Genomic DNA, 13,363 nt, shown 5'->3' with positions numbered 1-13,363 from the left:
GGCTGGTTTATGGCAGCCATGTGCGGAGAGCCCCCCCGCACATGAACCGAGTCTCCCGACAACACCAAAGACGAGAATAGATCACTACATGACGTCCTTTGGTACAGCCAACAATGGAGGCTGATGCACCGTCCTTTGACACGCCCCGGTTCTCCCCGTTCGCTCGGCTTCACAGGGCCGGTGGAGGAGCGCGAGGGGGGCTTTAAATTGTACAAATCCCGGGTCTGACTCTGTTTGCGTGTCAGTATGTGCGCGAGCAAAGTGGAAGAACACTTTTTGTCGTTACAATTCTTCTTTTTTTTTGAATCCCTCCCCTCTTCCCCTTTTTTTTCAAATGAAAGAATAATTCAATTTGAAACAGAGAGCCATGAAATCATATCCCTAAGCAAATTACAAATTGGTAGCGAATGCAAATGGTCATTTTCGACTCGCAACCATGACATTGCACATCCTCGTGGCCCTCTCGCTCAGATACAGCGGCGACGTAATTAAGTGTGGCATGACGGGCTTTTAAAGAAAGGAGAAGAGGGAATTGAATTGCTGTACAAATTTGATCCACTGATCAGGAATGAAATAAATGCGAAGCCTCCAGAACAGAGAGAGGTCTGCTTCAAATTGGATTTTCTCACTTCAATGGCAAATTTGCCATTTCACATTACGTTTCTTTCTTTTTGCCTAATTTCCACAGTCGATTTCTGCTTAGTGAGTCAAAATGTGATGAATATAATAGTTTAGACTCTAACTTGACCTTAAAATAAAATACTTGCATTTAAGTTCCCCAATTGTATTAGTTGGCTGGGAACTTTTAACAATTAAGTTAGATTGGATCTCCAGTCAGTTGTGTTAACGTCAGCCAATCGCAATGTTGTTGAAATTCATTCAACTTAATAAAAGTTAGAGGTCATTTTCTGAACTGAAATGAAAGATAAACTGATCCTGAGCAGAAACTAAAACGACTGTATTTCAATGAAATCTAATATGAGCGCGTTTGCGTCAGCCAGTCCCTGGTGTGGTAAGAGCAATCATTTCTGTCACAATGGCATATTATTCTCCCAGCTTCAAGATAATTCACAGCATGAAGCGTGAAAGATGTTCTGAAGTAAACAACTGAACTCTTCTTTTTTGTTCACCTTGTGAAATAATGAACACTCGCTGTGAGCAGAAACCAACTCCTTCCTTTGTTGGACCAGCCTTGCATCTGTCAACCTGCAACACGCCGGCTGATCTGTTTGGCTTTTATTGGCTTTACATTTCAATGCGTTCCAGTTATTTAAATGCAATTAAATTGATTTGTAATTCAATTTTCTATAGTTGTGAGCAGTCACTCAGGCTCTTCTTAGAATGAAGACTTATTGTACGACCACTCAATTTACACAACATATAATCATTTTCTGGTGAGCTGTTAAAAACTACTTCTGCAAAAGGCTTAACCTCTGCCGCGGAAAGAAAAGCTTTCTAGGCGTCAGTCCACCCTAACATGTAATTACTGTGTGAAAGAAAAGTGATTTATTTCCCCGCGGTTGGACCCGCAAGCGTCGCACAGCGGGAAGGAGAATCGGTTCGACAACAGATGCTTGAAATGGTGTCTTTTGTTTTTGCGCGTGCTGACATCTTCTGTTGTCTTTTCCTCTATTGTGATCGTCCGTCACACTGTTACAAAAGTGGCAGTTGGAAACTGCTCTTTAAAAACATTAAAAAGAAAAGCCTTATCAGTGTTCAGACAGATGGCTGCCAAATTAAAAGGAAAAACCAGAGGAACGCAGTGAACGCCAGCAGACGACTGAAGGGTTTGACGAGTCTGGAAATTATGCTTCGGTGAACTCTGAACAGTCCTAAGCAGGATATAGAGACCGTCTCGCTGATCCGGCATTCATTCCATCTCTCTCTCTCCCTCTTCTCCTCCAGAGCACTGTCAGGAGGAGTGTCTCTTCAACGCCGTGTGCGTGGTGGAGCTGCAGAGCGCCCGCTGCTCCTGCGATCCCATCGAGTGCGACGGCACCTACAAGCCCGTGTGCGGCAAGGACGGCCACACCCACACCAACGACTGCGCTCGGCGCAAGGTGGAGTGTCTGAGCAAGGCCCTCATCGCCGTCCAGCACCTGGGGCCCTGTGGTGAGTGGAGCTGAAGGACGGGAGCAGGGGGTCTTTTTACGAGGACTAACACTTCTTTCCTTCTCTATCTTCCAGGCTTACTGTACGTGTGTCTGTACTTTGCTGAAAAGTGTTTGAAATGGCTCGGTGATGCTCTCTGGAGGGGCGGGGAGGGCGGGGGTGTAACTCAAACCGACAGGGCTCACGTGTGCCTTCCTTATGAAAAGAAAACGTGCCTTCACTTCTCCACCCATTCACCTCCCATCCATCTCCTCATCCCTCTCACGCATTATCCCTCCATCCCAAACACACACACACACAAAATGAAACGCCAACTCCATCCGCTCTCCGTCTTCTGTGGCGTGCCCCCCCCCCCCTCTTTCCTCTCTCTTTTGTCTCCTGTGTGTTGCCTCTTCATGTCTATATATTGAAAAAAAAAAAGCTATTCTTTCTTGTTTCAGTGCGTCAATCAGTCTGTCTGTCTGTCTTTGTCCGTGTGGTCGTCTTCCTGGCTGTCTGCGGGCGGCAGGTGGAAAAGTGGGGTCACCCGGTGGGCGACCTCACCAGGTGGATTCGGATGAGTGAAGCCCCTCCCCTCGCTCCGAAAGGAACCTAACAGGAGGGGTCTTGTACAGCTGTCTTTTTCTCGTCCACTCACTCCCTTCCGTCTCCTTGTGTCGTGAATGTCCTTTCCTTCTGTTCACCCTCCTGCAAAGATGTGACCCGTGAGGTTGGAGAAGTCTTCCTCTCTCCCTGCTCGCTGTGCTTTATTTCCTGTCGAACTAAAAATAAAAAATACATTTAAAAAAAAAGGCTTCTCCTGTTCCCACCTACCTGCCTAACCACTGCTCACCTCTGACTCCTTTCTGCATGCAGTAGCATGCTAACCTCGCTGCCACCCAAACACTCCCTCTCTCCATCATCTCATAAAAAGCTTGCAACTGCTCGATGAATCCACAAAGCTCCATTTTTAGTTTTTTTTAAAAACCTTTTCGGAGCATAAAAGGGTCAGAGTTTGACCTCATTCAGGCGAATCCTTTGGAATCCTTTATTTCTGATGCTTTTATGTTTAGATTAAGTTAAAAAAGAACTTTAAAAGTCGGGCGAAGCACCTGGTTGGCTGAGAAGGTCAAACGACAGGGAACCATATTAGTATTCATTGCATGCAACCTGTAAATAACGTGAGAATTAAAAGTAAAACGAGTCACCGGCTCTATTTTTACCATTTAAAAATGTGTTTTTCAAGGTAGGACACATCCACATAGCCTCTGACTTCAATGCCCATTTCACGTGAACCTCCTGCTGAATTGGAAGTGTTTCATCCAATGGTAACCCGGGTAACCCAGCAGGCGCCATGAAGCCGGAGCAAACTGCTCCTGCTGCTTGGCGTCACAACACCTCCATCACCGAACCCACGCGGCAGACGCAGCGTGCTGTTTGGGCCGCAATGAGGCTGTTGTGACAGAGGCCGATCCGTCCGTCCCCGAGCAGTGCGAGAGCTCTTATGTGTTTTGCTCTGTTTCATTATTTCTGGCAAGTAGTGCCTCAGCACCCCCCCCCCCTCACTCGTTTAGTTATTTCACTTTCTCTCTCGCTCCTCATCCTTCCTCCATCGTTTCCGTCGGTGACTGGTCATATGTTTCTTTAATGCAGTTTTATTGACATTTGCATATTTTTTTCAAAACACAACGCCCCCCCCCCTCGATCCAGTTTTAATTAAACATCAAAAGAGCCGAGCGTAGGTGCCCACAGAGACTGTTGGTTTAGTCAGACAGATGATATGCACGAAAATGAGTCCTACTACTGTGTTAGTACTTACATATTCCCTCTCACTGCGCAAAAGACTTTTACACACAACACACCCCAGGGATGCATGCAAAGTGTGTCTCCACCGTCCTCTGAAAAGACGGCCTTGTCGGGGATTCCATCAACAGCCCACTCTGACCGCGCTGCCACGCGCTGTGTGCAGCGTGTGACGCACACTTCCACTGTGCTCCATTGTGCTCGTGTTCTGGAGCGGTGACTGGCGGTGCCAAAGGGACGTCAGCACGGGGACCGCTGCACGCCGATTGGAGGCTTTCAGAAAAAAGTTTCACACATCTGGTTGGAAAAAAAGGGGAAGAGTTTGATAAATTATCATTATTTGATAAATAACGATCTCTTCCCCCCCCCCCCCCGTTTCATTGGCCGAGCGGTGCGTCGAGGGTAGGGTTGATCGATCGCCCTGCCAGCTGTCAAACGGATGAAATTCTCCAGTTCTGCCGCCGTCGTAAATCTCTTTTCATGTGGGTGACAGCGCCCTAATGTCAACCCTCCCCCCCCCGCCTCCACAAAGAATGGTCACGCAGCGAACCGCACGCCTCTATAACGCCCCGACTTCTGTCCTCCCACAGAAAACTATTTGATTGATATCTAAAGCTCATCAATTTAGGGGTTGAGAGGCAGCACGTGGCGCTGGGCTGATTAACTTACAGCCACGGCGGAGCCGCAAATCTTCAAGACGTCCGAGAACACGCGAGCCTGTGAAGGATTCGCTGGAAGCGGATCAGAGTCGAGGAAAGGAGGGCCAATTGGTCTGAAGCCTTGGATTCTGACACAGAATGTGTGACAGAAAGAAAAGATGTTAGTCGTCACCAGAGAAGCAGACGAGGCGGCACGGCCGCTTCCACACGCTGGACTTTATTTTCGTTCTGATGATCGCCTACTTCTCATGTGCCTGTCCTCCTAATACACACACACACACGCAGACAAACTGATTAGAACATCATTTCAACCTGCCTTCAAGCAGAGTCTGGTTAAAAAGCGAGAAATATCTATATATGATGTCAGCACAGCAGGGCAACAGCACCAACTAAACATGGAAGTGTGCGTGCAGCATCGGTATTGTTGCAGATATATATTTAGAGGACCAAACAATGGCGGGACATTGGCACCCTGATGTTTTCAAAGGCTTTCATTCTTTCTTATTTGTCTCCCAAACAACTGATAGGTCAGTTGTTTGTTGGTGCCACCATCAGTCCAACTCAAGTTTTAACCTGTAAAACGTTTCATCAAGATAAGATTATCTTCCCCAATGTGCAAAACGAAACGACTCCGGTGCGCCTTCATAAAGGCTCAGCAGCCGACACTTTGATACTTTAAACTGTTGAGCTGTGACATGCTGATGCATTTTGGCAGGAAAGACACAGAACGTGGGCCTCATCTCCGCAGCGCGTTCACCAATAATGATCACAATTGCTTAGAGGGCCGTTGAAAGGACACGGCTCCACTACTGTGTGTGTGTGTGTATGTGTGTGTGTGTGTGTGTGTGTTAATGGACAGCAGTGTTTCCAGTAAGCTGAAGCTACAAAATGTGAAAGAGACTGAACTGATTCAAACGTTTTTTAAAAACCAGCAAAATAAAGCAGTATTTTTTATCACATAGACTTCCACGAAGGAGCAAAAAAGTTTTCCAAAATCATTTAAAAATATAACTTTACACAAAAAAATCTGTTTAATGTTAGATGTTACATTTGTAAGATAAAAAAAAAAGTTGAATCAAAACTTTCATCTTGGCCCAAGTTGTGTCTTTGCTTACTTGCTGCCCAGATGGTTTTCTTCCCCTCAGTCCCTTTAAGTCTATATTTAGTGCATATTCAGTAGCGTTTTGGAAGCAGGAGTACGAAGTGGCTCACCACAAACTCCCTGGAGCCTGTTGATGTGCTGGCCTCACGTCTGGCATCAGTAGAATGGAAAGTGGAGGGTTTCTAAATTAGTTACGAGGAGAAATCTGTAAAACTGCACACACACACAAAGCGCGAGAGGCAAACTAGGAGTGAACAAATGAAGGAGCTAGTTTTGTGGACAGAAATTCTTTACTCACAGCTCTTTTGTTCATTTCACAGCCCTGCGTGTGTGTGTGTGTGTGTGTGTGTGTGTGTTCGTGCATGATTGCGAGCGCAGAAAATGTCACGTAAGTGCGAGCGACGTTGCTCGCAATGCGTTGCCTGTCGCCTCCAGAGGTTTAGTGCGAAATCGCTCAGCGGCAGACACCTCGTCATTGACAAAGCGCTCCGCGAAGCAGAAGGGGAATTCAGTCACCTTAGGTGTCAAGACTCTGTGCCGAGCATTTGATCATTTGCATGTTTATTTGATTAGCATATCTGCCGGCTGCACTGATTGGACTGAGTTTTAGAGTGTGTAAGTCAGCCTGAGATCACCAGCGCTGTTCCCCCCCCTAATCAAGTTAATTAGAGGAAGTGCCATGGGAGCCAGATTGACAGCAGCCGCCGGTCCACTTAATGCGGCCCGCCGAAATGTGGGTCAACAAGGTGCCAGAACTGACTGGAGGCGTTGTGCATTTCTACAGTTTTCATTTCATTGAGTGTTTCTTTTGAGTCCTGTATGTATGTATTTGGCACTACAGATGTTCCCACTCGACTGTCAAGCTAATTTTCCAGTAGAAATAGCTCGGTGCGACCATGCGACTTTGTTTTTTGTGTTATTCTGGACCCTGTCTGACAGAAACTCTGACACTTGCATGAACAAGATGTATTTAAGTGTCTGGGAGACGACCCCGTGGAGAAAAAAGAGCTGGAACAGGGCTCGTGAACACCATCCCACAAGCCTTAGTTGTGACAGGCTGCCATTTCAAAGATTCTGCCTGCATCAGAGAGAGAGAGAGAGAGAGAGAGAGAGAGAGAGAGAGAGAGAGAGAGAGAGAGAGAGAGAGAGAGAGAGAGAGAGAGAGAGAGAGAGAGAGAGAGAGAGAGAGAGAGAAAGAGAAAGACTGCCTTTTAACTGTGTCACAAGATTTTCGCACTTGGGGAGTTTTGTCTTGGTTTTTTTGTTCCTCCTACACCCTCTCCAGTTAATAAACCAGGCAGAAGCTTTGCCCCCCAGAGGAAGAGGATGATAAAAAAATTAGTTTTGGAGGGGAATTTTCTTTCATCTTCTTCTATGTGTGTGAAACAAAGAGAATGGGAGACGAAGGCGTTATCGGCGGCTGCAGTCGCATTTTAGGAGCTTGTCCTTGTGGAAGTAGGCTGGAGAACTTTTATGGGGGGGCAAGGTTGTACAGTTAAGCTCGGATCACAAGCTTACTGTTCAGCTCGACTGTTACACATGCACACGCGCACACAGCGGTTGAAAAGAGATCACGGGTTGTTTTTTTGAAGCCGTACCAAGTTAAGCAGCATTGAATAGCTTACATATTTATGCAGCACCTCCAAGCTCCTCTGAAACAGCTGCTGCTTGGCATCAAAACACAAGAATCAATCGCGGTTTCCCTCCGTTTAATCTGAAACATTCACAAGTGTCCTTGCTCGAGATCCGGAAAGATTCGTTCATTTACAGCCACGACTTAGTCGGAGAGACATTTGTTTGCTATTTTAATAGCTATACCTCAGTTCCTGTCATCATTTGGAATTAATTTCATCTGCAAATGTTCAGGTGCCATCGATCCTCATGCCCCTCCCATCGCCGCAATCGCAGTGAAACAAGCTAATTGCCTCCGTCAGTGTTATCAGCTGAGTATTTACCCCCAGCATTAGAGGCGGAGCGGAGAGATTCCGGAGCTGGTAAATGAATCATGTGACTCCAAGCACGACAGGTCCCCCCCCCCCCCCCCCCCGTGATGATTCTAATCCCATAATGCTCACGATAATGATGGAGCCATGGGTGGTGTCGTTACAAGGGGCAGTTTCCATGACAGCAACACCATCAACCCTCTGAGTGGGAAAAAAACAAACCAAAGGTAGACGAGAGAAGTTTTTGGGTGTGTAATGCTTCTCATCAGAAATGATTTGATGCCCGCGTCGGCTTTTTCCACTAATCTGCAGACACACCACATTTCGCTGAGCGATCCGCCCTTCGTGCGTGACGCTTCCCAAATGAAAATCACCGCCGAGCCCGGCTATCGTCTCTTGCTTACTCTCGATAGCGGAGCGCACGCTCTTCCCACCCGAAGCGTCACATTTGTAACCATCGAGCCGAGCCCTCAGCGCTGACACGCATTGGCACCCGTACGCACAAGTCCACGGAATAGTTTCATTGACACATAAAGCTGTGAGGAATTGATTGAGTCGGGGGGGGGGGCTGTGATCAAAGGATTGCTCATAGCAGGTATTCTCTCTTTTCTGATCAAGTCAGGTTATATCAGCCCATTCTACACCCGTCTGCCACGACCGAGAATCATAGGTGCAAACACCCGGTGCTCGTTTTAATGGAGTCCTGCTGGAGCTAGTGTGCGTGAGAGGGAGAGACTGAAGCAGGCACCTCTGTGATGTTCACATTTCATATCTGCCTCGGCCCAGGAGCTTGCCTTTTGTGATTTATTAAGCAGAGGGCTCTTTCTTCTCTTCGCCTGTTTCTTTCTCCATCCTTTGCATTTTCTCTCTCTCTCTTTCTTTCTCTCACACACTCTCTTCCTCTTCCTCTTTTTCTCGCTCCTCCATGTCGGTACAACCAGCTCCGGCTGAAGCGGTGGCACTCTGACTGAGATGGAAATGGCAGCCTTTGAAGGGGCACATTGGGAACGTCAATTAATCCAGCCGTTTACTCCCCTGGAAAAAAAAAAAAGGCCTGCGTAACCATTGTTCGTGGACTGTTTCATCTCCATTGCGCTCCGGGGGCCATGTCACTATCCGCTGTCCTCGTACCACCGGATTCGGCGGAGTCTTCAAAGATTCAGGACACACCGTGATAGGGCAACAAAGGCGAGAAAATGACATAGGAAGCTGAGGAAGCAGAGGTGTCACAGGAGTAGGGCTGCATTGCATACCACATCATATCGCCTTCTTTCCTAACACAAAACCTGCAGTTCCCCCATGAAGCTATGCCCTAACTTACCTCCCCGTCACCTATGCCCTCTCCAGCCCCAGACCTCTCTCCAACCTCTACTTTATATTCCTCCCCCGCCATCTCTAACTTTGCTCTCTATCTCTTGGGCGGTCGGCCTTCAGATCTCAGCATACCGAGCCCCTGCCTGGAGAAGGTGTGCGATCACGGGGCGGTGTGCGTGGTCAAGAACGACGAGCCGGTGTGCGAGTGCCCCGAGGCCTGCCCGCAGACGTCCGACCCCGTGTGCGGGTCCGACGGCCACAGCTACGGCAGCCCCTGCGAGATGCGAGCGTTGGGCTGTGCCCTGCAGAAGGCCATTCACATCCAACACAAAGGGCAATGTGGTGAGTAGCCGCACGCGTGACACTGACCAGCTGCTTCGCTGTGCAGCCATGAACTCAGTATGAAATGTGTGAACTGTAGCTCACAGGTAGGGACAGATCTCTCCTTGTGGAATATAATCAAACTCAAATGAATTACCGGTAATAGTGCTGCGTTGCCCAGAGGCAACATTTGAATCCACAGACATTAACAATTAACATATGTGGAATTATATTCACGGTGACCCCCCCGGGCTTTCCATTCACTTCCAACAAAGTCAAAACAAAACTTAATAGATATTTTTTCTTACCCCTACTCCATTACTCTTCTTCAGCCCTTCCACACCAACACCAGGAGTCCAATTTGCCTGTTTTGACCTTTAAGTGAAGATGCACTTTACCCCTGATGAAAGGGAACGCGGAGCGTACTTGCCTGTAATTGGCTACATGAGTCACTTGGCTTTGTCTCGCTGTGTCCGGGTAGCATTCATTAGTACACCAGTGACAGCGGAGCTTCAAGTGGTGAAAAATGTCTTCAGATCCACCATGCAGGCACACAGCCAAACAGGCAGATTGTTACAGCTTGGTAAGCCCACTTAGCGAATGCTCTTGATGGCTTCATGCCATCTTGGAAGGCCAATTTTCCCATGGACTCTAATTGGTGATTGAGCGTTCTTCGCTGTCTACCATCAAGCCGTTCGCTTATATCCCCATTAAAGGGGTTTGTTTGGGGAGTTTTTCTTCATCCTTAGCGAAGAAATGTATACTGTAAAGCCCCCCGAGGCAAATTGGTGATTTGTGGTATTGGGCTGTATAAATACAAATTTCTAGACTTGGCACACTGGACAAAAAGCACAGCGGTTATGAGCCCCTTGGTCGGTTACTTCACTCACTCTGTTTTACTACAGTGGATTTTATTTGTCTGCATATTTTGAAGACCATAACAGTGAAAATGAGTCGGCCTCCGCGGTGCTGTATTTGTGGATGAGCTGGGCAGTTGGCTGAATGATCAATTCCACTGAAATTCGTCTCACTTTTGCTGCTACGAAATTGCACTCTTTCCGTTTTGTCCCGAAAGGTGCAGTGTATGGGTCGAGTTTGTTGTTTTGTAAAATGAGCAGTGGGTTTCTCTCTGTACTGAGACGGTGACGTTAGTTGTCGGCGCGGCTCCGACGCCGCCTCTCTGCCTGCCCGTGTGTTGCATCAGTCATCTTCCCCGCTGCCTCCCAGCCTCCTCTAAATTGAAAACCGACGCGAGGATGTATGCCAACAGGACATGCAGCGGGAGCAGTGTTTGGTCGGTGGGGCAGGCGGGCTGACTCAATTTGGTGCGCCGCACCGCAGGTAGACGGCAGGTCTGTCGGGCCCCCGGGTCCCTCGGCGGTAATGAATAGTCTTTATTTTGAAAAGCGAGAGGAGGCGAGAGCGAGCTGGCTGAGCGGAGGGCCCTGTCTGTAATCCAGCACTATGGATGGCTCTTGGCTCCCAGAGGAAACAGGCCTGCGTCAGCGCAATGGTGCCATAAAAATGCTGAGGCATCAGCTTGCCAGGCGCGAGCCGGCCGAGGAATGATGGCGATGATAATGTGGGTTATTTCTGGGCTGTTTACACAGCTTTACTGGGCCTCATTCGGCACCATAACAACTGACTGACTTTAGCTATTATCTCACCTAATTATCGCAGCCTATTCCCCCCAGTAATATACCATACATGTTTATGGAGCAGAAAGAGAGAGAGAGGAGGCCAACATATGCTGCCTTCAGGTGCTGGAGGAAGTATCGGATTCAAAGGTTGAAGGTGTGAGCATGAGAAAGTGGTGAGAATGTTCAGCGATATCCAGGTTGTTGTTTCCTCCGACACTTATAATGCAGAAGAGAATAAGAACTGACAACAACTAAGGACATTTATTTATATGTGCTAATAATATGTGTGATTTATCGTTTACATTTTCATCTGCATTCTTGAGTATGTATTCATATGGTGTGTTTTTTTGTTTTTAACAGCCCTCAACATTTGTTTGTTGTTGTTTTTGTTTACCAGCTTTCCAAATGCACTTTAATGTGTAAGTTGTGAGATTCATGGATTTCAGACTCAAAATGTGGTGCTAAGGGTGGCAGGTTAAGGTGGCAATAGTTTAAGAGGTAAGAGGTGCCACAATATAACTAAACTGGGCATGTTTGCTTTACTATGTGTGTGTGTGTGTGTGTGTGTGTGTGTGTGTGTGTGTGTGTGTGTGTGTGTGTGTGTGTGTGTGTGTGTGTGTGTGTGTGTGTGTGTGGATTCTCATGGGCCCAGCCATAATTTCATTTCCTTCCCCGCGGGCTGGAGAAATAGCGGTTATCTATTTGGCTCAGGTGCAACCCGATAGCGATATGAGTGACATTTGTTATTGTTCTCAGATATTTCCTCCCCCTGCATTTGAGTGGCAGGCGACCTCGTAAGGCGGGCTGGGAAAGGTGCGCTCGGTTAATAGACCCCCCAGCTGGATATCAGGTGCCCTGGTAAAAGGGCATTTCATACGGCTCTACCCAAACACATGAGAGCAGAGGCGCCGGAATCATTGAAGAAAAGGAAACAAATTCCCTTCTTGTTGTTTTTCATCCCACAGGTGTTTGAAATGATATCCACAGTTGAGTAAGAAATATAGGTCACACCAGCAGCATGGGAGTGGTTGGAGAGAGGCGGTGTAAAGAGGGAAGAGGGAGGCAATAAATGCAGGGAGGGAAGGAGATGGAGGCAAATACGACGAGGAGGAGGAGCGGAGCGAGCGAGGCGGCCGAGTTAATCGCGCACCGGCCTGGAAGGCATCGACGGGGGAGTTGTTATCGCCCAGGCATGTTCACAAGCCTTCACAACACAAAGCAGCCTACTTCTTTCTGCTTAATCGTGAGGTATCACTCCGCCCAGACACCCTCCGCCGCAATTCAGGTTGCTTTTCCACAGCGAGGATATATCAACAAAATGCTGCAAAGCTGGAGGGTCTTTGTTTTTGTTTTCCCCCTCCTCAATGACTCAATCCTCCGTGCTTTCAGGGCCACTTTTCATACCAACCTGCCCCCATTTCTCACTCTCACCTCTTAAAACAAACACTGCCACCAAACGCAGCAAGAGAAGCTGTCACCAGTGCAAGAACAAACACTTTAACAGCTGCCAACGTCAGGTCCAGGGGACTTCAAGGGGACCTTGACTCAATTCTGGCAGGTCTTCAGTAAACGTTAAATATTTGGTTTGAAATATGGATGTGGATGAATGGATTACTGTCGGCCCAACTCTGATCGGGGAGCCGATCGTGGCTCAAAGCTTGCCCGAGTGTTGCAAAGTGTCTCGGCCTCCATGTCCACACGTCACACGCCGTTCTCCGGGCCGGAGGCAGGCCGCATGTTGTGCCGACTTTAAGCTGCAACGGGACATAATGCTTGTGCTTTATATACAGTAGGTATTATATTTGATTAGACCCGGCATGAGAAGATCTTAAGATATCTTACTTTGATCTTGGACCGTGTATTTTCCAGGCTGGAGAGGCTCTTGCATTGGCCGACATGAAAGTGAATTTAAATGAGATGAGAGATCCCAGGTTCTAATGGGCTAATGTCGTAATACCTAGCCTGCCAGACGTTTGAGCTTAAAGTCTGAACATTTGGTTCTGAAGTTGTCTTCCCTATTTTTCACTGAAAACTCATAATTAGTGACGACAGACTTGGAGATTCAGATTGAGACAGAATCTGAGATGACAGAGAGTGGACATCTTGCTCCCCCGGCTTTGAACTGAAGCTCCCCTCTGTTTTTCTGTCTGTTTTGCGATGCGTGTTGTCTGGAGTATCAGGCAGCGTGGAGAGCCAGGTGAGGGGGGGGCAAGCAGCAGATAAAGAAGCGAGGCTGCTATCAGGACACGCGGCCTGATAAAGGACGACACTCGACACCGCCACTCCCCCATTTATAGCTGCCGCGACCAGAGAGGAGCCGCGACCACAGCCACCGTTTTTATTTTTTATGTTTATTTATTTTTGTCGCAGAAAACCCGATCCAATATAAAGCCTCGTCATGTTTTTCTGCCAAAACCACCAGTGCAAACCCACTTGCAGTGTCTGGAGAGACGGAGCAACATCGGCTCTCTGACAACAGATTATTATTTA

General features: G+C 47.8%; 1 protein-coding gene across 5 annotated transcripts in view; it reads left to right on the top strand.

Moving 5' to 3' along the window:
- Positions 1-13,363, top strand: part of agrn (agrin) — a gene marked incomplete at its 5' end in the record, with an annotated part of 228,243 nt that overhangs the window by 150,920 nt on the left and 63,960 nt on the right. For all 5 annotated transcript variants that reach the window (XM_079273779.1, XM_079273781.1, XM_079273778.1 and 2 more), the window contains 2 exons: positions 1,906-2,112; positions 9,033-9,254. In XM_079273779.1, coding sequence (XP_079129905.1) covers positions 1,906-2,112; positions 9,033-9,254 — 429 coding nt within the window. The remainder of the gene's footprint in view (positions 1-1,905; positions 2,113-9,032; positions 9,255-13,363) is intronic.

Source organism: Melanostigma gelatinosum (genome assembly GCF_949748355.1).
Source record: "Melanostigma gelatinosum genome assembly, chromosome: 8".
NCBI lineage: Eukaryota > Metazoa > Chordata > Actinopteri > Perciformes > Zoarcidae > Melanostigma > Melanostigma gelatinosum.
The sequence above is the reverse complement of the archived record's forward strand: the minus strand, read 5'-3'. Positions and strand labels throughout refer to the sequence as shown.